Genomic DNA, 23,948 nt, shown 5'->3' with positions numbered 1-23,948 from the left:
TGCACATCCGTAATTGGTGAGGATCCCAAGGCAATATCATTCAGCGACCAGCAGTGATGTCACTCTTGCCTGTGAACGGCGGGAACTTTCCGAATGGTTAGGTTTCTTTCTGGAAGGGTGGCAGGGGCTAATGGCTTCTTGCTGATAGGGTATTTAGAGAGGGCTCAGAAGGCGACTGCTGTCATTATGTTGGGGTGTGCCATGGAAGAGGCGAGTAAGGTTTTGCTGACATTGGGGGAGAAAGGAAGGAAATTCTTCCTGCAAATCAGCTCTTTGAGCCAATTAGCACTGGAGATTTCTTGAGGCAGCCATCCCAGTAAAAAGTTAATGCCTGCCTGGTCTGAGGCAGGTGCTAAATTTTTCGTCTTTGCAAAGCTGGTGGAAAATAGCAGGTGTGGAAAGCACAACATGCTAATCACCATGGGCCCAGCATAGCTTTTTAATAAACATATATGCAAGGGTTAATTTTAGAACTTGCATGTTAATGCGATAGGAGATCATCTTAATATGAATGTTAAGGCCTTACTGCATTGCATGCTATTTTCAGCATTCAAAACATACATGTTAAACTTTATTGCATAGGCTTCTACGTGTTAAGTGAATTTTCTTTGAAAATAAGATACATATTAAGATCATAACTTTCAAAGCGGTTTATGGGCACATATGTGTGCACATTCATTGGCCCACACCCAGAGACGTAGCTATTTTATAACACATACGCGTGTATATGTGCACATGTTATAAAATAGTGTGACCGCATGCACATGTGCACTCAATTTTAAGTGGGCGTGAGCCCATGAATGCAAATGCTGCTTCTACCACATTAGTGGGGGTATTTTAAAAGGCATGCATGCCAACATCATTGCTAGTTTTCCTAGGTCATTCCCAGTTCGCCCAGTTAAGGGATAGGGTGTCCAAACCCCCTAGTTTAATAGCCTCTCTTTCCCCCCATTAGCCCCAACCTTTAAAACTGAGTTGATCTGCTAGATTGTTTTGTTTTATAAGTTACATGTTATCCATAGCAGAAGTAAAGTTATGCAGCTGTGGACCGCAGTGCACGCTAGTGTGTGTAAGTATTTAATCACAAATTTAATGTAAAAATCCTGGAATGCTCATGCCCCCCCAGGCTGCCCCTTCTGGGAAAATTTTCATTTGTGCGCGCAGCGGCATGTATGTGCGTATCCCGGCGGCTTTTAAAATCCGCTCAGCGAACGCTGGCCCAACATATGTGCTCATCCCCTGATGGATGCACACGTCAGGCTTTTAAATTCGCCTTTCAGGGTAATTTTATAACTGTGCATGTAGAGCTAAAGTCTGCAAGTAGAAAGTATTTAAGCCTGAATTTTCAAAGCAGAATGTCAGCAGGATGGAAATGAAGAAACCTGTGTTACCTTTAAGTGTACATCAGCCAAGGAGACAGTGTAAAAATCAAAAGGGGGTGTCTACGTGTCTGACACTGGCTGGCAGTGTGGTTGTCTCATTACCTGGCAACTAGTTCAAGAGCTGATTGGTTGGCAAAAGACTTTAATACTAGACAAGGAATCCAGGATATATGCACTGTATGTATAGTATGAGAAATGTAACCAAACTGGAGGGAGGAAGGGCAGCAACTGATTGCTTGGAAGGAAGGGGGCCTATAGCTAAGTATGCTTTACTACTACTTAGTTAATTTAGAGAAACATGAAATTTATGTTGGAGATTTTTTGCCTGAGTTCTGCCAGGCACCAGGCCACATGATATACCTCTGAAAGGTCAGTTTGGCATGCTTTTGGGAACTGTTGAAACGCATGCTGCAGGGAACACAAAGGAGTCAGATACCCCATGGTTTGGTTTTGAAAATAATCCCCCAGGCTGATATTTTCCTTCAATCCACCCCTGACTGTAATTGTCAGCAGTCTGGTTTATGCCAAATTTTCTGCCCTATTTATTTGTAATTATTCCCCTCTGGATTTATATTAACTGGTTTCATTTCTGTATTTGGAGTCACAGTTCCTTGTCCCTCCCGATGTAACTTATTGTGAAACATGGTTATGTCAGGGGACTGACTTTGCCTGGATAGGTTTGATTCCATATGGACTGCTTAACTATGAATAAGAACATAAGAACATGCCATACTGGGTCAGAGCAAGGGTCCATCAAGCCCAGCATCCTGTTTCCAACAGAGGCCAAACCAGGCCACAGGAACCTGGCAATTACACAAACACTAAGGGGCGGATTTTAAAAGGCGCGCGAATAGCCTACTTTTGTTTGCGCTCCAGGCGCAAACAAAAGTACGCTGGATTTTAGTAGATACGCGCGGAGCCGCGCGTATCCACTAAAATCCTGGATCGGCGCGCGCAAGGCTATGAATTTTGTATAGCCGGCGCGCGCCGAGCCGCGCAGCCTACCCCGTTCCCTCCAAGGCCGCTCCGAAATCGGAGCGGCCTCGGAGGGAACTTTCCTTTGCCCTCCCCTCACCTTCCCCTCCCTTCCCCTACCTAACCCACCCGCCCGGCCCTGTCTAAAACCCCCCCTTACCTTTGTCAGGGGATTTACGCCTCCCGGAAGGAGGCGTAAATCCCCGCGCGCCAGCGGGCCTCCTGCGCGCCGGGCCGCGACCTGGGGCGGGTACGGAGGGCGCGGCCACGCCCCCGGGCCGTAGCCATGCCCCCGTACCCGCCCCCAAAACGCTGCCGACACGCCCCCGAAACGCCGCGACGACCGGGCCCGCCCCCGACACGCCCCCGACACGCCCCCCTCCGAGAACCCCGGGACTTACGCGAGTCCCGGGGCTCTGCGCGCGCCGGGAGGCCTATGTAAAATAGGCTTCCCGGCGCGCAGGGCCCTGCTCGCGTAAATCCGCCCAGTTTTGGGCGGATTTACGCGAGCAGGGCTCTGAAAATCCGCCCCTAAGTCTATCCCATGTTACTGTTGCTAGTAATAGCAGTGGCTATTTTCTAAATAAACTTGTTTAATAGCAGGTAATGGACTTCTCCTCCAAGAACTTATCCAATCCTTTTAAAACCCAACTACACTAAGGGGTAGATTTTATAAATTTGCGCGAGGGCGTACTTTTGTTCGCACACAAAAGTACGCTGGATTTTATAAGATACGCGCGTAGCCGCACGTATCTTATAAAATCCGGGGTCGGCGCACGCAGGGAGGTGCACATTTGTGCAACCTGCGCGCGCCGAGCCTGGCGCGCGTTGCCTGTTCCCTCCGAGGCCGCTCTGAAATCGTAGCGGCCTCGGAGGGAACTTTCCTTCGCCCTCCCCCCACCTTCCCCTCCCTTTCCCCTACCTAACCCACCCCCCCCGGCCCTATCTAAACCCCCCCCCCCACCTTTGTTGCCAGATTTACGCCTGCTGAAAGCAGGCGTATATCTGCGCACGCCAGCGGGCTGCTGGCACGCCATCACCCAACCCGGGGGCTGGTCCGGAGGCCTCAACCATGCCCCCGGGCCGGCGCCACGCCCCCGGTCCTGCCCCGAACCGCCCCCTGACCCCGGTCCCGCCCCAGACACGCCCCCTCCCCACCCCTTTTACGAAGCCCCAGGACTTGTGCGCGCCAGCGGCCTATGCAAAATAGGCGCGCCGGTGCGCGAGGGCCCTGCGCGCGTAAATCCGGCTGGATTTACGCGCGCAGGGCTTTTAAAATCCGGCCCTAACTGCACTAACCACATCCTCTGGCAACAAATTCCAGAGTTTAATTGTTTATTGAGTGAAAAAGAACTTTCTCCAATTATTTATTTTATTTATTTAAGGTTTTTATATACCGGCATTCATGATACATTCACATCATGCTGGTTTACAGTTAAACAGGGGTGTAAAACATTAAAACTAAAAACAAGTGCAAGGAAATTGCAGTTACAAATAACAAGGGAGATCGAACTGGGAGAGAAAGGGAAATGCAGAAGTAGATTAACATCGAACTAGTGGCATATAGAAATACTGAACTGGATTAACTGATTAGTTTTAATAAAGGATTATTGTGACATTTTGATTCCCAGTGTGTGAATATTTACTTTTTTTAAATTTTGTGCATCTTACCCTGTTTTGACTTTAACTCTAGATGTAACATTTCTGCATGGGAGCTAAACTGCAAGGAGAAGCAGCTACTATCCTTATCAAAAGGCATGGGATAACCTGCACAGAGTGACAGATGAACCATTTGGGTCTTTATGTGCCATCATTTATTATGTTACTATGAAAATTAAGGCTGTGAAAATTAGGGCAGCCTTTCGTGCACATGTTACTCAAGTGTAAATGAGTGTGCATACATTTATGTGTACTTCTGAAAACTGAATATATGAACCTAAATTTCCCTGCCCCCAACTCCACCTAGGATAGATGCCTGGATCTTTTTCAATGTTTATTAAAACAGAGACATAGAAGCAGAGACTACATGCTGCACGTCAGTGCGATAGTTGTCTTATGTATTGCTGACAATCAATGATTGTATGTTGGAAGAAATTGCACTACTGCATGTTACTTGCAGCTGTGAAGTGTTTAAGCCCCTGAGGCAGCGGCTTTGTGAACCGCGAAACTCGGCCAGAGTCGGGCAAGTTTTTTTAAAATACGTCTCTGTTTTAATAAACATTGAAAAAGATCCAGGCATCTATCCTTGTGTTTTTCCTGACGGCTATCATAGATCGCCTACCTCTGTGTTTTCTTGGCCCAACTCCACCTAGGACACCTCTTTCCTCCCCACCCCCCTGGGCAATTTTCTGAAAGCCCATTTTTGCACATTTTGGAAAATCAATCCCATTATGCATTGCTTGCATCTAGCCAGTTTACTGAAAATTGCCCCCACAATTTCATCACATCACATCTGTAATATATGGAAGTACATATTTGTTAACTTTATTATGTATCTGTAAATATTTTTCTAAATGTATCCAATTTTATATAATTTTACTTTGAAAATCACTTTGAATTTATTGTAAGAGAAGCGATAAATCATGATATAAACTAAACTAAACAAATTAAGGACACAAAAAGAGCTCGAATTAGTTTGAAATGTTTGAGTAATAGCATTGATCATTATTTCTGTGTAATCTTACATTAGGAACTGCCTTGAGGAATATCAGCCTATTTCACCTATAGATTACTAAATGAGTATCAGATGTTAATGCTTTCAGTTACTTTTTGTTTGCCTTCAATTTAAATTGGTTTCCAACTGCACAATTTGATCAAAATTCAGTATTCGTCTATTTAAGCAGCATGATATCCAACTATAATACATGCTTTATCAAAATGACGCCTTAATTATCATTTGTTGGTTTTCTAAAGTTGTTGTGAGAATCGTTTTTGAACAAATACTGTAATGTTACAGTGCAAAAGAGAAAAATCGAAAAAGATATAGAAAGAACTGTTACGCACCCCATCTGTGTCTGGCCCGCGCATGGGCCTTCTCACCTCTCTGGTTCCACAGCGGGCCCCGGGTTGGCCTCCCTAGCAGCAGCTGCAAGCTATTCCAGGCCTCTGTGTCCTGCGGCGGTGGTCACCGGGCCTTCTACTGCACACCAGGCCTCACGTCGGAGTTCAGCGCCTTCCATGGCATTGGCCATGCCCCTACGCGTGCTCGCATGGACCGCCCGGCCTCTTGTAGGGCCAGGGGCGGGTCTTAGCTCCACGGTGCGCCCTGATGGATTGCCTGATATAAGAAGTCCCTGTCTGCACTTCCTTGCCTTGACAATCGGGCTAGTATTGTGCTAGATTGTCATTGCGTTCTGAGCCATGTTCCAGTCTTGTTCCAGCCTTGTTCCTGCATCCTTCCATTCCAGTGTCCTCTTGTTCCTGTGTTTGTCTGTCGTCTCCCCAGGTAGTACCTCTGGACTGTCTCAATGGTACTGACCTCGGCTTATTCCTCGACCCTCCTGCCTGCTGCCTGCCTTCTGACCTCAGCTTGCTCCTTGACTACTCTGCCTTCTGACCTCGGCCTGCCTGTGACCTCATCTGACCTCCGGAACCTGACCTCTGCTTCCCCTCCCTTCCCCTATCTAACTCACCCCCCCAGCCCTACCTAACCCCCCCCAACCTTTGTTTGGCAAGTTGCGCCTGCCTCCGGAGGCCTCTGGCCACAGACCCGCCCCGCCGACACCCTGCCCCTTTTTTCAAGCCCCGGGACAAACGCGCATTCCGAGGCTTACGCACGTCACTGGGCCTATGCAAAATAGGCTCGGCGCGCGTAGGGCTTTTAAAATCTGCCCCATAGATTCTTATACACAGACGTCAAATAGTTGATGAAGCAGATAAGAATCATTTGACCCACTCAGCCTGTCCATTTGCCCATGCCTATAGCTCTGGGTGTTATTATTATTATTATTATTATTATTATTATTAATAATAATAATAATAATAATAATCATATGTATAACACATATCAGATGTGTGCAATGCTGTACAGAGACCCATAATGTACAATCCCAATTCCTTGGAGTTTACTGACAGACAACAAAAAAACAAAAAGAGGCTTTGAGTCAGTGCAGGAAAGGTGTGACTGAGAAGAATTAAGTAGGTAGTTACAGGTGGGGATTAAACTGAGGATTAGGTATGATGGTGGAACTGTAAATATTTAAAGGAGAAATAGGATTATATATATGTTACTGATCAGCCTATTTTAATTATTGGAAACAGGCACAGAATATTAACCCCAGTATAGTCAGAGTAAGTTAAAAGATGCACTCCCCTGTCCATTTATTTATTTGGTTTTATGTACCAACATTCGATATGGAATATCACATCGGTTTACAGAGTTACTCATGGAATAATATGACAATGGTGTCTTATTATTTTTACATAGTAACAGAATAACTTATTTAACAATTTGGAATTCTTGTTTGATATGCAAAGTAACAGAATAACATTTAACAATTTGGAACTCTCATTTGATATACATGGAACACATGAGATGATGATGAGCTTGGAGTGTCTTAATCTTCTTGAGAGGGCAACTAATAAACACTTGGCAGTTTAGACACTTGAAAAAGGACTCGGTGACTGAAGTTATGTAGTGGGGTAGGGGGAGCAACTGATTGGGGCTTAGCACAGGAGTGCTGTGGGTGGTGGTGAGGACAGGATTGTGTTAACCAAGAATGTGGGATGGAGTCAAGAGAGTTCATATTGATCGAAGGGTGTCATTAACTCGCTGGCTGGGCTTTCTGGAATAGCCATGTTTTTAGGGTCTTCTTGAAAGTCTGGGTCGAAGGTTCCGTTCTGAGTTGTGTGGGTAGTTTATTCCATAGTGAGGGGCCTGCTATTGAGATGGCGTGTTGTGGTAAGGTGGGCCAGTTTTGTGGAGGGAATTGTTAGCAGTCTGGTGTTTCTGGATCGGAGGTCTCTTTGCGAGTCGTGTGGGTCCATAACCTGGATTGAGAAAATCTTGGACAAAAGTAGGGATGCAGGGGATGGAAACAGGAAGATCTAATAGAAGGAAGTATAGGAAATTGCCAATGAGGTAGAGTGGGATGACAATGGACTAAGCACCAGTTAAGCACTGGTATAGCACTAGGGAAAGAGAAATAGGGGTGTGCAGCAGAATCCTAGCCATGCAGTTTGGCATCAATGGCAAAGTGACAAGTGCATCCTCACCCTGTACAATCTATCTATCTATCTATCTATAGCATTATAAATAAATAAAACTGATAAAGTCGAGGCCTGCTTCATGGTGATATGTAAGCAAGTATGGGAGGAGGTACAACCACTCCATGCAGATATACTCTGCACACATAGGGCCTGATTTTAAAAAGCATTTACTCGAGTAAATGGGCTTTTGAAAATTGCTACAATATATGACATTGAATTGACCACAGGATTTACTCACGTAAATGCACTTTACTTGAGTAAATGGCTTTTGAAAATTGCTGCAATAGTCATTATATTTACATGCGTAACTCCTTTGAAAATTACCACCATAGCCTTCACACTGAGGCAGAGTAGACCAGACTAATTCAAAGATATAAATAATTGTTCTCTTATTGACATTCTACAGCTTAATTATTTTACTTTCCTAAATCTGACATATTCTAGCCACTAACCTTAAAATGTTTCATTTTATTTATTTATTTGTTTATTTATTTATGAACTTTTAATATACTGACATTTATAGAACACATCACGCCGGTTTACAATTAACTAATAGAAAGGAAAAATTACATCAAACGAGGAAGGGGCAAGGGGAGCAGGCAAGAAGAAGGGAAGAAGAGGTAGGCAGGGAGTGGGAAAAGATTAAGGGAGAGATAAAGGAACGGAGTGAGAAGAGAGAGTAGAGAGTAATCATAATAACTTATTAAAATCACATCATGGGAGGGGTTCATAAAATAACTGGATTAGCTATACACATAGATACAAAATGCAGGGCGATTTCTGCAAAGCAGGGGGGAAGCACTGACTAGGTTTGGTTGGCATTCGGGTAGGCCTGCTTGAAGAGCCATGTCTTGATACCTTTTTTGAAATTGTGTAAGGAGGGTTCAAGACGGAGATCAATGGGAAGGGAATTCCAGAGGGTAGGGCCAGCAATGGAGAAGGCTCTTTCTCTGGTGAGGGTAAGGTGTGCAGTTTTGAGGGATGGGGTGTGGAGAGTGCCCGCCAGGGAGGTTCTGGTGGGGCGGTTGGAGGAGCGGAAGCATGGCATTTCTTCAAGCCAGGAGAGATTGTTTTTGTGAAGCGTATTGTGTAAGATGGTAAGAGTTTTGTATTGAATGCGGAAGGGGATGGGTAGCCAGTGCAGATCCTTTAGTATGGGGTGATGTGGTCCCTTTTTCGGGTAATAGTTATGGTTCTCACCATAGCATTCTGCAGGATTTGTAGGGGTTTAATGGTGGAGGACGGGAGGCCTAGGAGGAGGGAGTTGTAGTAGTCCAGTTTAGATAGGATGGTCCTCTTCAGAACTAAGCGGAAATCCTGTGCGTGGAGGAGGGGCTTACGTTTTTTAAGTATGTGGAGTTTGTAGAAGACCCCCTTTAGAAGGGACTTAATGTGGGGTTTGAAGTTTAGGTGTTGATCTAGGGAGACGCTTAGGTCTCTTACAGAGAGCAGTGGGGTATAGGCTGACGTAGTGTTTTGAGAGATGGTATGTGCTGTGTGGACTGGTTGCTTAGAGATGATGAGGATTTCTGTTTTTGATGCATTTAGTGCAAGGGGTAGGTTGGATAATAGGGAGTTGATAGAAACAAGTCAAGATTCCCAGAATTGCAGGGATTCCTTGAGTGTTTTTTGAATAGGGATAAGGATTTGCACATCATCAGCATACAGGAAAAACTTCAGGCCTAGGTCAGAGAGTAAGTGGCAGAGTGGCAAAAGATAAATATTGAATAGGGTGGACACTATTTTTTTCTACTTGTATTGGTCTTGTTTTTTCTGCCTTCAGTGCCTTCTTCCTCTCCATTTTCTTCTAACTCCTTTTCCAGGGTATCCTTTTCATTTTCTGTTTTTTCTCCTGTTTGCTTCTCTTCCTTCCCTTCATCTTTCTTTGATATTGATCTTTTCCTTTATCTCATTTCTCTGCTTCTCTATTCACTCACAGCTAGATTTCATATCTCCTTCTCTTACCTTCTATTACCCTCTCTCAGCTCTCTAATTCTTCCTCACTGATCCCTAGCTGACGTCCTTTTCCTTACCATACTGCTACCTCCTTTCTGGCTCTCATAGCTCCCACCAGCCTAAAGATGACTCTCTCCCTCTCTAACCATCTCACTTAGCTCAATTCTACCTGTTTAAGTTCTCCTTCCCTGATACCAAGCCTCTCCCCAGTCTCTGCTCCCTTTTTTCTGTATCTTACCTCCTTCTCAGCTTCCCATTCCTTCTTGCTTTCACACACTTCTCAGCCACCATTTTCACTTTCTCACCCCATCTCACTTCACTGCCTTTATTGCCTTCCCAGTCCCCTAAATCATTCACACAATCTCTTTCCCATTCCTCACTGTTTAGTCCCCATCCAACACCCCACCACTAACATCCCCTCTTTTACCTTCAGTGCCCTAAGTGCTACTCTCCCCACTGAATCTTCTCAGTTGTCACTCTTTTCAGTCCCTAACTTCTATTCTTTGTGGCATTTTTACAATGCTTCTCCTTCTAAGTCCAACTAATTTTCTTTGATTCGCTATCTCTGGTAGGCTAGGCCTAATGACCTGTTCCCAGGATAGGAAAGAGGCAGTATATCTTCTTAGTCTACAGCCTGAATGGAGAGTTGCCTCATTGCCTTTGCAGTTTGTCTAGATTTTACTTTTTGGTGCCTTTTTTTCCTGCATTCCCTGATCTTGTTCCTGCCTTTGTAAAGGACTAAGATGAAAGACAGTGGTGATTTGTTTTTGAGTGGCTGAATATTTTTGTGGAGATTTTTGTTTGTTTCAAGAGGAAGTTTATTATCACTCTTCCAGCCCAAGAGTGGGTAAAAGAGAAGAGTTCTAATTTACTGCTGCCTGAATCTTTCTTTCTGACAGATCCCTTTTTACCATCTAAAGAGGAGAAATGTGAAATCACAGGAGTCTTCATCCCAGAAAAAATAGAGAAGAACTAGAGTATGGAGAATCTGATGTAAATCTGGGATTTCAGGTATTCTGAAAGTCTTACCATTACATACCATAGAGGACCCCCAATACTGAGAGACACATTCACAAAGAAAGACAATTGAGAATAATATTGGGACATGGATGTAACCAGATTTAAGTGTGGATAGTTCCAGTTAATTACTTTGTTAGATCTGCAGTAAACTCTAACCCATAGATTCATCAAAATGGTATAATATCATATACATAATAGAAAGGGGCATGTTGCTTTGTATAGGTAGTATCATGGTAAACCTTGCACACTCTGTGATACTTCCTATTTCATAGCTTGTGAAGGGAAAGGGAAAGGGAGAGAGAGAAAGAGACTATCTATAAGTACCGCATAGCATGCAAGTATTTATATGCCTATAGGAGGGCCAGCTAATAGCGCGAGGTGAGCTGCTGGTGGTGGTTTAGGGGCCAGTTTTACATGCAGACTAAGACATACAAACAACACAGTACACCTTGGTGAAGATTTTATGTCATTTGGAATGAGGAAAGTCTCACAAAGATGACATTTCAACTATGCTCTCTCGTTCTACCTTGATGGACTCTATAACAGGATTCCAACAAGCCATGACACATTTTGATGAATGACCTTGTAAGTTAGAACACCCAGCCAGAATGTCCCATTTTTTTGTTTAAACAACGAACACAAAAGCTCACAAAAAGTCTCTCTTTTTCATCAAACTGGTTTGGATTCCTCGCCCATAGAAAAGCTAAGTAGCAAGAGCAAGCCAAAATTCTTTTCAATAATCAACAAAATTGTTGTCAATAACCAAGATAAAGAAGAAAGTAAATGATTTTTGGATCAGATCAGATTTTAATTGCAATTGAAAAATTTTCAGAAAAACTTTGGACTTTAAAAGACACAGTTCCCATGATAATAATGTTTCCCCATAGCGTTTTCAGCTGTCGTGGTTTTATTATTTGAGGAGCTGTGTTTGATGAAAAAGAAAGGGGTTGTTTTTTTAGCTGTTGTGTTTATTGTTTGATGAGGGGTTTACAGCTCTTCCTTTTGTGCTTGTGTGTAGTTGAGTCACCATTTTGTCTGTTTGGCACTTATACCCATCTACAGCTCACATCTAGTGAGACAGCACCCACAGCAAGAATCACTCCCCCTGTGCCTTTGGGGAAGGCGGTCTATCCTTCCTACTATCCACATCCCAGGGATTTGGGACTTCGCAAGGACTTAGCCCTGGGGCTGAGTGTGACCTTAGACTTTTCAGAAAAGTGGCTACATTAGCATTCACTTAAAAAATCAGTTCACACTGATAGTACCGAAACAAGTGACAGTACATCCCTAATGGGAAAGGTAGACAGAGGATGCAGATCTTTGTAAATGGGTGGGGTTTAATTATGGGGAAGAAGGATAATATTCTTTACTCTCTTTATAGTCTACATTGCATTTATCAGTTAAATTTACCTTGATTAACACAAGCGTTATAGTTGTCTTACCTCGCTCCAGTTCCCTGTTATCCAATAGGCAGACCTTGTTACATTATTAGACAGTCCTGGTGGATTATCATACTTCAATGAATTCAATGAATTCTTATCAGAATTAGGAGTGCTGTTTCGTGGGGTATGTTCAGGAATGTGAGATTCTGAGTCTTGGTGATCAATGGTTTGGTCAATATTTGGCTGCATCACATAGTTCGCATGGTCTTTTAATAATCTGCTGCCCTTTTCTACCAGGTTAGGATGTTTTGTAACAGAAATTTCTGTAACTTCATTTTTTTCCAGTGGTTCAGTGATTTGCATATTAATAGTTGCAGGGCTTCTTGTGGTATTTGAATAAGATAAGCCTTCTGCTGCTGTAGTGAAAGAAAATGAAGTAGGAGACATACCTGGGGAAAATGTTGGTAACATTTTCAGAGTTTCATTATTGTTTCTTAGAGTAAAAGATCTCTCTTTAGGTATTGTACTCCTGGACTTGACTACAGACTTATTTTGGACTGGGTCAAAACTGTCTTGTAGATTTTCATTATCTTCAGTTGAGCCATCAGTATTATCATCAGTTTCCGTATCTGACTCTTCAGTGAAATAACTGTAGCTTGCAGTCACTTCCACAGTACTTTGGTCACTAGTAAATGTAACATTTGGGTCATTCATTGGTGCATTTGTAAGGCCTAGGTCTGTAGAATGTCCCAGTTCTAAGTCAGAAACCATTTTGTTTCCAATAGGCTTTGAAATATCTTTTTCTTGTGACGTATTTTTGATCAAGAAAAAGTCTGATTTGTAATCTGTGTTTGAATGAGTGGAGTTCATCTGTACTTTGTTTTCTTTACTGTCTTCATTTCCAGGAGGTTTCATGGGACTGAAGCTTGATAATGATGAAGTAGATGTGATCAAAGGCTCTGGTGTCTTTGCTGTGGTCAGGAACTGTGGCTTGACTTCTGGCAAAAGTGTTCCACCTAATGGCCCTCTTTTGGGGATCGGCACTGCTTTCCGAGGGATTGTTCTGATGATAAATTTTCCTCTTTTGGTTTCTGTTTGAGGTGGCAGTGATTTTGTTAGGAAAGGGCACTGCTGGAGACCACATAGAGCTTTACTATTGGGCCTTTTGGAAATATCGCAAGGTTCACCCTTGTTTTTTGTACATGTGACATTACGACTGCGTAACCCACCGCCACATGTGACTGTGCACTGTAAAATAAACAGAAACAATCTATTTCTAACGTGCTTTTTCTCATTGCAAAAGATAACACACAACGGCCTATATAATGAAACATTATAATTAAAAAAATTAATTTAGCAGACATTTGATCATATAGTGGAGTTCACTGGTTCACTGGCATTGTCTGTCAATACAATTGATTTTTAATGCTTTCCCAGTAAGGTGAAAGCAATGTCAAATTATTATTATTATTTTTATGTCTACACAGAGGAACACACTCAGATCAACATAACATATAATGACATTTTTATGATACATTTTACAACCATCTAATGGGCTGATATAGTAAAGTATGATAAAAGCAGTAAAAAATTGAGAGATTGGATAGTGCTTATCATGCCTTAAAATAGTTGTGATTATGTGGTATATAATAGCTCGATGTATGCCAAAATAGGCTATAATACATTTTTAGCATTTAATATACAATGCAGTGCAATAAATAAAATAAGGCATGGTAAATATTATACAGGTTTGAGAAGGTGTAGTATTTATTATCACAAGTGTAATATTATTATTCAGGTGTGATATACTGTATTATATACTGAAATGTCATCTGTATATGCCCTAAGTGTGGGCATCTCTCACACCCCTCTTTGAAAAGTATAACAATAAGCCTTAAGCTGACTTTCCCTGTCTGTCTATTTTTTCCCTCAGCTGCCTCTTGTGGCAAACGTTGCGGCTCTCCATGTTGGACTAAACCCTGAGTATTTTAGGTATGGACAATCTGTGACATTTCTTGGCTGATCAGGACTAGTGTAAGAGTATTTGCTGCCCTAGGCAAACTTTCGGTCATTCAACCCCTTTTACCAACTAACCCCAAGCACAGCACTCCCTCCAACCTGCAGCAGTGGCCCCAGCATAGCACTTCCCTTCTTTGGTGGTATTGGTTCTGGGATGTTGCCACCCCTAAAATTTTGGCATTCTAGGTGACTGCCTGGTTTGCCTAATGTAAGCACCGGCCCTGGAAATGATGCCACCCTTTAGGTGCACAGAAATAAAGGTTAACAAAACAGCACAACCAATAAATAAGGTAATACATTTTTATTGGGCTAACTTAAGGGTCGATTTTAAAAGGAGCACGTGGCAGTCCATGTGCGCACGGTTCCTGGTGTGCGCACATGGAAGTGCAGATTTTATACCATGCGCACGCTGGCGCACATGTTATCAAATATGATGGCCGCGCACACTTGCACACCAGATTTTAAAATCCGCATGCGCATGTGTGGGAGGCGCGCTTAGGGGGGAGCGGACTGGGAAGGAACTTCCCTACCCCCCTACCTAATCTTACTCCCTCTTCCCCTCTCCTTCCCACCCCCTAAATGTAACCTACCTTTCCAAAAAATTGTTATTTTATTATAATTTACTGCTCCTCTGGAGCAGCGGTAATCTTCGCGTGCCAGCTGGCTGCCGGCGCGCGCTTCCCCAGAACAGCAGCTAATGGCTGCTGCCTCGGCCGGCCTCCATCCCGCCCCACCCCTCCCCTTTTTCAGGGCCCGGCGCTTGTGCGCATACCGGGGTTTATGCGTAATCCCCAATTTTAGGAGCGTAGGCCTTTGAAAATTTGGCCATTAATGCATTTCTTGACTAAGTTGAGAGTAAAAGATGACATTTTACCAGGAAATATTAAATAGTGTGGTTGCAATATGTGAAACATAAAAGGCACTCCAATGATAGCTTGAAAGGGAAGGGGGTGTGGGGGAGAGAGTGAGGGAGGTTTGATGGGTGATCAGAAGATGACAGGCAATGTAATTTTATGGTTCATAATGTGGTAGAAAACCTACATCTTTACCGAGTTCTTTTTGTCAGTTCAAAAGTAACTGATCACTTTGACTTCATAAGTTTTGCATTCCTGCATTTTTTAAATTTTCCTTTAATTATTCTGATCATAAGCAGTGCTCTCAGTCTCCTGTGGCATATTTTCCAAAATTCCGTAGCAATTATGTGGCAAATTTACATAGTTTTACACACATTTCCATATTGAAAAATGTACTTTTTTTTCTTACTTTATAGAAATAAAGTTATTTTTCTGACCTTTCTGTGTTCATTTTATTTTGTTCTTTATTAAAGGAAAGTGCATCTTAGTGTTTGGCGCTGGGGAGGAAGGAGAGGAAAGGATCTGGGGATGGGGAGAAAGCAGATTTCAGGCAGCATAGATAAGAGATGGAGGAGGACAGAGGCACAGAGGGAGGAGAAGACAGGACGGAGGATCATGAATGAGGAAAAAGGGGGAATCACAAAATGGAATGATCCACTCACTCCTCCACTAATCCCATCATTGTTCCTTTCTTTCACTAATACTCCACACGCACTTCAGTACCCTCACTCACATTCCACAACCACTCCAATCCTTTTACTCTCTCCACACACACCTTTTCTGATCCTCCACTTCATTGTCTCCCCCCCTCATACCCCCATACAATCAGCTTACTCACACCTCACAGCTTGAGTCCCTCACTCTCTCCTAATTTCTTTACACATATTCTACAGCAACTCTGATCTCCTCACTTACTCCCTGTCCTGCAACCCCTTAGATCCCATCACTCATACTTGCCTCCCCACCACCTCAATCACTCTCTCTATTTCCAACCTCTCACTCACAGTTGCTCCACACCTCTCACTAGCTCTCCCAACAACCCTTCAGATTCCCTATCTCCCTTTCCCCAATCTCTCACTCACTCTTGACCATATCCCCTCATTCTTCCTTTTCCCATCTGCACCTCCTCGAATAAGCTACCACACTCTGGCCTCCACTAACCCAACCCATTGACTGTACAGAAGCTCAGGACACATTGTTTTCTTCTGCCGGGAGGCCATTACAATGTGATTTGCTAAACACTGGGCGCAATTGGCAACAGAGTCCTTCAGGCTCTGTTGGTCATAAGAAGGAGTAAGAAGAAGGAAAGCAGTAGTGCAGTGCTTAGCTTTATTTATTTATTTATTTATTTAAAATTTTTATATACCGACGTTCATCCGGGATATCACATCGGTTTACAGTGTAACTGAAACAGGCGCCTGGGATGGCGGTTTACATCGAACAGATATAACGAATTTAACATATGAACAAATGAGGAGGGGAAAAAAAGGAGGGAAATAATTAAACAAAACTTAGCTTTAGAGGTGGGGGTATTTTTCTCTCTCTCCCTCCCCACTTCTCATTACGAGGCAGTGATCCTATTGGCTACCATAGAGGTGACGAAGGCATATGTGTGTGATGGAGGGAGGCATGTATGGCGGGAGGGAGAAGAACAGATCTGGGTGACGATGACTGAAATAGTGGCACAATGAACCCAGCAGCAGCCTCTTCCAGGTAAAATACAAGGCTGCTCCTGCTGATTCTCTGGCCCCTGGTCTGCCATGGTAATTCTGTGAAGAAATGACAATTCTACAGAGAGGCCCAGATTTTGTGGCCTTTTCTATGTCTGTGAAATCGTGAGAGAATAGGGGCCCTGATCACAAGGTCATAATATCATCTTTTGTTCATTTGAATTATAACCTGAAGAAGAGAGTATTAACTCTTAAAGCAAATCAAGAAATGTATTAAGTTAGTCCAATAAAAAGGTATCACCTTATATATACTGTATATACTTCAGTTTGAAAACCTTTACTTTTCTGCATTCACGTGTACTGACACAGCAGCCAAACTACAAAAGACATTATAATTATGGCGGTTTTAGAGAAATCACATTTTTAGTACAGTATATATCATGGAATGCCAATCAGCTCATTTTTTATATAGCATATTTACAGTACATAGGACTCAGTGCTAACTTTTAGCCAGACAGTGAACACCTCATTAATTGCAACTTAATATATGTTATAAACAGTTAACATCTTGGGCAATGCATTTACCTTGCAAAAAAATACATATTATTTCACTTTAATACATTGGCCCCTTAAACCATTGACTATGAATAATGAACATTTGATAATTAATCATTGAAAGTTTCTAACTTTGTGCCAATCTTCACTCCTGGGGCTATAAACCTTATGTTAGAGCTAATAGTTATAATTCAAAGTTACCAGAAGCTTCATCCATTTAAAATTTATTACTGTAAAATCCCTTGCTAAGAACTAAATTATAGTTGGAATATATTATCCACACAGCAATTCTTATTGATTTATTAAGCACTTAAAACCATAATGGACAATTCTAATTAGAATTACACTTTCAAGATTTCATGCAAGTCTTGTTGATAGATTGTCACATAGAGAGGATTATACAGAATTCGTCTTTTCATGTATTCCTTTGCCATTTGGTTTATGCAACCAAAAATGAAAGATTCCACAATTAAGAGTTATTTATCTGAGAGGTTACATAGACAAGGAATGGACAGAGCAGAAGCTATTTTAAAATTAGACCTGATCTCATGTCTTACCTCACTCCAGTTGCTTACTGTCCAGTCGGATGGACAGAGGATGTCTCTGTTGCATGAAAAATGGGCCTTGGGTTTAGGCAGGTGCTGGCAGTCTTTGGCAGGCAGTGCTTGCTCATCTGATCCCACTGTCTGAATGCAAAGAACAGTTCGTTTCTTTTCACCTGAGGGTCCACAGGTTGTTGAACACTTTTGCCATTCTCCTACCCACCATCTACAAACAAGGCATTAAGAATACACAACTTCAAAAAGGAAAAGATTGAATCTAGAATAGATTAGGATAAACAATTTTAGAGACTGTTTAGGCAGTGCAGACATGATTTTACATTTTGAAACCCAATTTGTTTGGATAATGAATCGCAACAGTTTAAAGCTTCACATCTAAACTGCATCCTTTAATTATCCCAGAATGTATTTAACGTTGGTTTGAAATTGATTTCCAATAAAGGGGCTAATTTTGTAATTACTTAAATTTTACATCAAATACGTGCAAAAGATACATCAGTTTTCAAAGCAAACTAATATGTGTAAATTCACTTTGAAAACAACCCTGCCAAAACTACCCACATACAATTATATCTGATGTATGCACAAATTTGTTGTGACATTTTTGAAAATGCAAATGTATGTACGTAAGTACAAAGCCCTCCCCAACCCCATCACTGGGAACGGATCTGAGCAGTCCGGATAAACTTACATGCATGCAGGACATAGCTGTGTAAGTTTATCTACAAATTGGGCAGGCATAAGAACATAAGAACTGCCATAATGGGTCAGCTCAGGGGTCCATCAAGCCCAATATCATGTTATCAGCAGTGGCCAGTCCAGATCACAAGTAACTGGCAAGATCCAAAATAGTGGATTGATTCCATACTGCTTATGTCCAGGGATAAAAAGTGGCTTTCCCCAAGTCTACCTGGCTAATAAGTGAATGAATGTTTCCTTCAGGAATTTGTCCAAATCTTTTTTAAGCCCAGCTATGCTAACTAGGGATGTGAATCATTTATCTGACGATTGAAAATATCGGACAATATTTTCAATCTCGTCAGATATCGGGGGTCCCCGATAGTGATAGAAAACCCCATGATTAATTTTGTGGGTTCTCTTATCGTTATTGGGGGGGGGGGGGGGGAGTGGAAAGAAAGGGCACTTAAAAGTAACACAAAAACACAGCCCGACCGTTTAAAATTAGTTCTTTAGTATCACCCCACCCTCCGGACCCCCCAAAATTTTTAAGTACCTGGTGGTCCAGTGGGGGTCCAGGGAGCATTCTCCCGCTCTCGGGCCGTCGGCTGCCAGTAAACAAAATGGCGCCGATGGCCCTTTGCCCTTAGCATGTGACAGGGTATCCGTGCCATCTTTAAAAATGGTGCAGGCCATCCAGTGCTCCTACCATGTGACAGAGGCCGGCCAATGCCACGGATACCCTGTCACATGCTAAGGGCAAAGGGCCATCGGCGCCATTTTGTTTACTGGCAGCCGATGGCCCGAGAGCGGGAGAACACTCCTGGGACCCCCACTGGACCACCAGGTACTTAAAAAAAATTTGGGGGGGGGGGGGGGGGGGGGGGGGTCCGGAGGGTGGGGGGATACTAAAGAACTAATTTTAAAGGGTTGGGCTGTGTTTTTGGGTTATCGGCTAGGCGCAGCCAATTAAAAAAAAACAAACAACAATTGGACCGCGGGAAAAATAATTTCCCGATGGTCCACGAATCTGAAATCGGAACCGATTCCGGTTGCGATTCACATCTCTAATGCTAACTGGCTTTACCACATCCTATGCACTGAATTCCAGAGCTTGTGTGTTGAGTAAAAAAATAGTTTTTCCCAATTTGTTTTAAATGTGTCCCTTAATCTTTCTATATTTTTTGAAAGAGTAAACAACCAATTTGCATTTATCCATTCCATTTCACTCATGATTTTATAGACCTCTATCATATCCCTCCTCAACTGTCTCTTCTCCAAGCTGAACAGCCCTAACCTCTAGCCTTTTTCCATCCTTGTTATCATGACATTTTGGACACTCTTCTCTGTAGCCTTTCAAGTTCTTCTACATCTTTATAGAGCTGCGGTGACCAGAACTACACATAGTACTCAGATGCAGTTGTAGGAAGAAGTGATACAGTGTTTCATTTTCCATTCCTTTCCTGCCAAGAATTTTAACGTATTGTCCACAATGACGCCTAGATCTTCTACCTGAGAGGTGACTCCTAATGTAGATCCTAACATCGTGTAACTATAATTTTAATTATTTCTTCCCATGTGCATCACTTTGCTTTTGTCCAAATTCAATTTCATCTGCCATTTAAATGCCCAGTTTCCCAGTCTCACAAGGTCCTCTTACAATCTATTTGTGATTTAATAATCTGGAATAATTTTGCATTGTCTGCAAATTCAATAATTGCACTCATTCCTTTTTCCAGATCTTTTATAAATATGTTAAATAGTACCTGTCACATTACGGATCCCTGGTATCTTCTCCACGGGGCCCACTCCTGGTATCGCGGGACCTCTCCAGTACCTCACCCAGAGCTCTCCGCTGTCTCTGACCTTGCCTCCCGATGGTGCAGACCTGTGGGGGTCCTTCCCACAGGTAGTAACAACTTGCACCTCGGGCCAAGGGCCCACATACCCACAAACCATAACATTCATAATATTCATTCCCCTTGGATTTCCTCTGTACTAAAAATCCATACTCCTTCTCAGTCCCTTACATCAGCAAGTCAATCGTTTCTCGATGTTCCCTCCCCAAAAGTAATCCATCTCGATGAAACAAGGGAGCGGGCCTTCTTTTCAGCAGGTCCACTGATATAGAACAGCTTATTAAAAGAAGATGCTTTCAGGATAGAAACGTCTTTAAAAAAGTGCTAACGACCCACCTTTTCAAAAAGCATTCCCAAACTTAACCAACAATCTGTAGCCCTCTGGTGTCCCTTCCTTTAAGCGATATTCACGTAGTCCTCCCAAGTTCCTCCGAGGGTTCTTCGCATAGCAAAGTTATTGATTAATGTCCTTACCTGATTTCTTTTGTTTCTGTACTGTGATTTAATGATCTGTTATATTAATTTCTACTGGTTTTATTTTATCGTCATTTTATTTTCTTATTTACCATGTGCGTTTTCTTGTACCCCATCCTGAACATAGGAAGGATGGGTAACAAACGCTTCAAAATAAACAAATAAATACATAAAAAAAATAGCTCCCCCTCTTGTTGGTCTTAGACCAGCTGCTCCATGAAGCAGTCATTTATTTCATCTAGAAACTTTACTGCCCTAGAATGTCTTAATGTGACATTTACCCAGTCAGTATTGGGGTAAATGAAATCTTCCATTAATACCATGTTGCCAAATTTGTTAGTTTCGTTAATTTCTGTTAACATTTCATCATCTGTCTGTTCATTCTGGTCAATCAGATGATAATATACCCTTACTGCTATACTGTTCCTCATTACATATGGAATTTCTATCTATTAGGAGGTCCATATTCAGCTGCTGTGCAGCTCAGCTACTTGGACAAATAAACTTATTCAGCTAATTTAGCCTACTTATTCAGTGGTGCAGCCTCACTGCTGAATATATCGAGCAATTTTAGGCCTAGGATCATCAAAACGCTATAAATAAATCAGAAACATGGTGCAGTAGTGGCTATGATAAAAAAAAAAGGGGTGTGCTTAGTAAGGTAGGGCAAGTCCTTCTATGTTATCGCGTCACGCGTCACTTCATACATTGCATATTAAATTTTTTGTTTATATATACAGGCTTCCAGCATCTGCTTCTTTAAGGGTGTTTCAGGGGTTGGAGAGAGAGAAGAGTAGATAAATTGGTAGTTGGTAGTTGGTTGAAGGTATTTAGCGAGTTCTGAGTGAGGTGTCCTGTGGCTTGGATCTCATCTGTTTCCCTTTGTCTCTTGACTTGACCTGTGTGTGAAAGTTTTTGTTAGCTTGTCTAGTTTGTCTGTCTTTTTGTGATGGAGGAGGAGTGGTAGTGGTTAGGAGTGGCAGGGAGGAGTAGCGCTGGTGGTGATGAAGAGTGGTGCTGGTGAGGAGTAGTGGTGGTGAGAAGTGGTGGTGGTGGTAGTGAGGAGCTGGAGAGGATGGGAGTGTGAGAGGCATGGGGGAAAGGAGAGAAGAAGTATGAGGAGAGGAGGAGGTAGAAGGAGATGGGCAGGAGTGATAGAAGGAGTAGGAGTAGGGACAGGAAATGGAGTAGAGGCAGGGAGGATGGAAGGGATTGGAGGAGGCAGGAGGGGGAAGGGGATAAGCAGGCGAGTGTGGCAGGAGGAGGACGCAGACTAGGGATAGACAGAGAGAGCAGAGGGGAGGGGAGATGGCAAGACACGTGCAGGAGGGGGGAGGAAGGGAGGGGGAGGGGGACGTGGGAGCGAGAGTGAGGATAGTAACACCTCTCTGGAAGTGGCAACCCAATCATCTGGCAGCCAGGCAGCAGGGTAACCTTATTTATATTTAATGGCATTAAAGTTCGGCATGGAGGACAAGGAGATGCTGATCGCAGTGTCCTAGAAAACTACAATCTGCTCTTCGAGAACCGTGCTGCAGAGCTATTCAGGTCAGCTAAGAAACAGATATGATGCACCATTGCCCAGGCTATATCCCAGCACAGTGAAATCAGGAGGACTGGAGAGCAGGTGGCACACTGTTACTGCAACATAAAGGTACAGCTCAAGAACAAGTTGGCAAGCAGGAACAAGTATCAGCAACAGACGAGAGGAAGAGCCCCTCGCCCCATTATCCTGACCCCCATGGATCAGTGCCTGATAGAACAGCTGGGAGTGGACATTTTCGAGGGATGGAAGAGAGCCTGGAATCCACGCAAGCTGGGGACGGTAAGTTCACCTCACCTGTTAAGTGTCAAGTCTGCTACAGACGTACACATTTTTTGGCATAAGATGCTCACATTGATAGATTGATGGACTGATGCAGAGGGCACATCAAATGCCAAACATTACGTGTACTTCTTAGCATTTATACTGATGTTGTTTTCTTTGTTTCATACCCACAAAAACAACAGTGTCAATACTAAACACATTTAAAACACAAAACATTTTTGAAAAAAAAAAAAAAATATATATATACATATTTACATATATATACATATATATATATATATATGAAGGCATCAAACCTGGAGCTTCACCATGAATTTCTTAAGTAAAGAACTCCCCCCCCCCTCCGTGTCATCATATCCCGGTCTTTTATGATTTTTCAAAAAAGTGCAAAAACGAAACTCCCTAAAATATTTGAAAAGCTTCTCAAAAAGAATCCATTGTTAAAGAATGTCACTTCTAAAGCCAATAGAATTCACACTAATGCCCATTCTCAGTTTGATGCCCATGTCAGTCAAAAAATGAAGATCTGTTTTGAAACATCGATGTTGGGACTTGCTTCGCTGTGAACATATTCTTCAATTATTGGATTCTTTGCACATCAAAGTCATGCTGGAAGCTTTGCAAAAGTTAAGCAATTTGTTTTTTTGACTGACATGGACATCAAACTGAGAATGAAGTGTTGGGCATTAGTGTGAATTCTATTGGCTTTAGAAGTGACATTCTTTAACAATGGATTCTTTTTTAGAAGTTTGTCAAATATTTTTGTGAGTTTCATTTTTGTACTTTTTTGAAAAATCATAAAAGACCGGGATATGATGACATGGGGTGGAGTTTTTCACTTTTAAGAAATTCATGGTGAAGTTCCAGGTTTGATGCCTTTATATGTATGTATATATATATATATATATATATATATATATATATATATAAAGATATTTTTTAAAAAATGTTGTGTTTTAAAATGTGTTTAGTATTGACACTGTTGTTTTTTGGGGATTGATTTGGTAATTTTTCACAGTGTGTTTTCTCCTCATTTTTTAATATTCTTCTTTGTTTCCACAGCTCTTGTCCAGAAAACTGCCAATCCCAGCCATCAAGCCCCCCATGAGCAGCAGCGCATCAGCAGCGGCAGCTCGTATGGCAACCTTCCAATTGGACGCACAGACAGAATGGAGTGAGGAAGAGGAGGAGGAGGAGCAGCTCCAACAGCCAACAGAAGAGCACCAGCAGCTTGCCCCCCTGGTTCACACCTGCAGCTGGATATGAATTTGACTCTCTCCAGACTCATTCCATGAGACCAAGCTGGCCAGTTCCTCGTTCCAGCATGCCATTCCCCCAGCCAGATCCTACAGACAATCGGTTTGATCAGGCCACTAGCCCAGACATGCCAGTGTTGATCCCACAGACAGTGCCTCAGCCTCCACCAGCAGCACCTGCAGCAGCAGAGGAACAGCATGTCCACAAAACCATTGACCGCATTGAGGAGAGGCAGGGCTTCCAACTGCACCATATACGGGCAGAGTTGGTG

The 23,948-nt window shown here is 42.7% G+C and overlaps 1 protein-coding gene across 5 annotated transcripts in view; it reads right to left on the bottom strand.

Annotated features, from left to right (window-relative positions):
- The window catches only part of ADAMTS12 (ADAM metallopeptidase with thrombospondin type 1 motif 12), a 1,111,988-nt gene that overhangs the window by 220,830 nt on the left and 867,210 nt on the right, over window positions 1-23,948 (bottom strand). For all 5 annotated transcript variants that reach the window (XM_029579144.1, XM_029579126.1, XM_029579135.1 and 2 more), the window contains exons 19-20: window positions 17,579-17,789; window positions 11,984-13,171 (exon numbers count right to left, since the gene is read on the bottom strand). In XM_029579144.1, the coding sequence (XP_029435004.1) occupies window positions 11,984-13,171; window positions 17,579-17,789 (1,399 nt within the window). The remainder of the gene's footprint in view (window positions 1-11,983; window positions 13,172-17,578; window positions 17,790-23,948) is intronic.

This window comes from Rhinatrema bivittatum, chromosome 1 (assembly GCF_901001135.1).
Source record: "Rhinatrema bivittatum chromosome 1, aRhiBiv1.1, whole genome shotgun sequence".
Lineage (NCBI taxonomy): Eukaryota > Metazoa > Chordata > Amphibia > Gymnophiona > Rhinatrematidae > Rhinatrema > Rhinatrema bivittatum.
This window is presented reverse-complemented; position numbering and strand designations above follow the sequence as displayed.